Source organism: Ursus maritimus, assembly GCF_017311325.1.
Source record: "Ursus maritimus isolate PB19 chromosome X unlocalized genomic scaffold, ASM1731132v1 scaffold_X1, whole genome shotgun sequence".
NCBI lineage: Eukaryota > Metazoa > Chordata > Mammalia > Carnivora > Ursidae > Ursus > Ursus maritimus.
In genome coordinates, this window is record NW_024423319.1 from 82515343 (window position 1) to 82516739 (window position 1397).

Consider the following 1397-nt stretch of genomic DNA (forward strand, 5'->3'; position numbering starts at 1 on the left):
AAAAAAAAAAAAAAAGAAAGAAAGAAAGAAAGAAAAAAGAAAAAGAAAAAAAAGAAAAAGGAGGGGGGCAACCCTCTTGGGTCCCCTCCCTCTTTGGAAGCGCAATAAACATTGCTTTGCTGACCACCAAAAAAAAAAAAAAAATGAATTCACAAAAGCCACACTGTACCTGTGAGATAGGTACTATTGTTAGTCCCAGTTTACAGATGAGGAAACTGAGGCCCAGAGAGGCTTACCCAAGATCACACAGCCAGTAAGTGGCAGTGGTCAGATTTACACCCAGGTCTCCTATGCTCTTAAATAAACTCAAGTCTGATTTATTTGCATTCAGTTTGACTCCAGTTGTGTTTGGGGGGTGGGCGGTGGTAAGAGGTAGGCACAGGGGTGAGTCCTAGATCCTCATATCCCACCCATCAGTCATTATCTCCCTGATGTTTGTTCTGGTCCAGGGTTCCTGGGCAACCCCTCCTCAACGGGGTCGGCTCCTCTACGCCCCACTGTTATTGGTGGAGGAGGGTGCAGCGGGGGAGGGATACCTCGGCAAATCCAGTGGTCCTCTGCGCACCTTCACCTGTCTGCACGTGCCTGGAACCCACTCAGACTCCAGCCATGGCAAGAGGGGCAGTGCTGACAGCCTGGTGGAGGCTGTGAGTCTAGAAGGGACACGGGCAAGAGGGATGAGGGAGAAGGGGAGGAAGTGGGAGCTTGGGAAGGAGGGAAAAGGGCCCCCCCAACCCCAGGTCTCTGCACTGTGCCTGTGATGATCTATCGGTTTGCTCTGCAACTTCTGCTCGGCATGACGTGCGCACCACTGTCCCGGGTGACTTCCCAGCACCTTCCTGGACGATGCATCGCCTATCAGCACTGACCCCTCTGTGCACACTGCTTTGATTCCATGCTGTGCCCTCTGCCAACTCTGATCCCATCTGTGCCCCCAGGTGCTCATCTCCGAGGGCCTGGGCCTCTTTGCCCGAGACCCACGCTTTGTGGCCCTGGCCAAGCAGGAGATTGCAGATGCGTGTCGCCTGACACTGGACGAGATGGACAGTGCCGCCAGTGACTTGCTGGCACAGGGGACCAGCTCACTGTATAGTGATGAGGAATCTATCCTCTCTCGCTTCGATGAGGAGGACCTGGGAGACGAAATGGCCTGTGTCCATGCCCTCTGAATTCCCACCCCTCCTCCACTGCTCAATAAACCTCCTGCTCTCCCTTCCCCAGAGGGAGACAGGCATGGACCACAGCCCTGGATTTCGGTGTCTTTGAACTGGGGGACTGGGACTGCCCAGCGCCCCCAGGCATCCATCCCCTGCTTCAGCCCTGAGCCACTGCCCACACACGAATATTTCCAGAAACCAGGACAGCCAAGCCTGATTATTCAGCGTCAGGGAAGGAAG

General features: G+C 54.3%; 1 protein-coding gene across 3 annotated transcripts in view; it reads left to right on the forward strand.

The window, feature by feature from the left end:
- The window catches only part of CACNA1F (calcium voltage-gated channel subunit alpha1 F), a 25347-nt gene extending 23950 nt beyond the window's left edge, over positions 1-1397 (forward strand). For all 3 annotated transcript variants that reach the window (XM_040631648.1, XM_040631640.1, XM_040631645.1), the window contains exons 47-48: positions 450-647; positions 939-1397. In XM_040631648.1, the coding sequence (XP_040487582.1) occupies positions 450-647; positions 939-1169 (429 nt within the window). In that variant the 3' untranslated portion in view covers positions 1170-1397. The remainder of the gene's footprint in view (positions 1-449; positions 648-938) is intronic.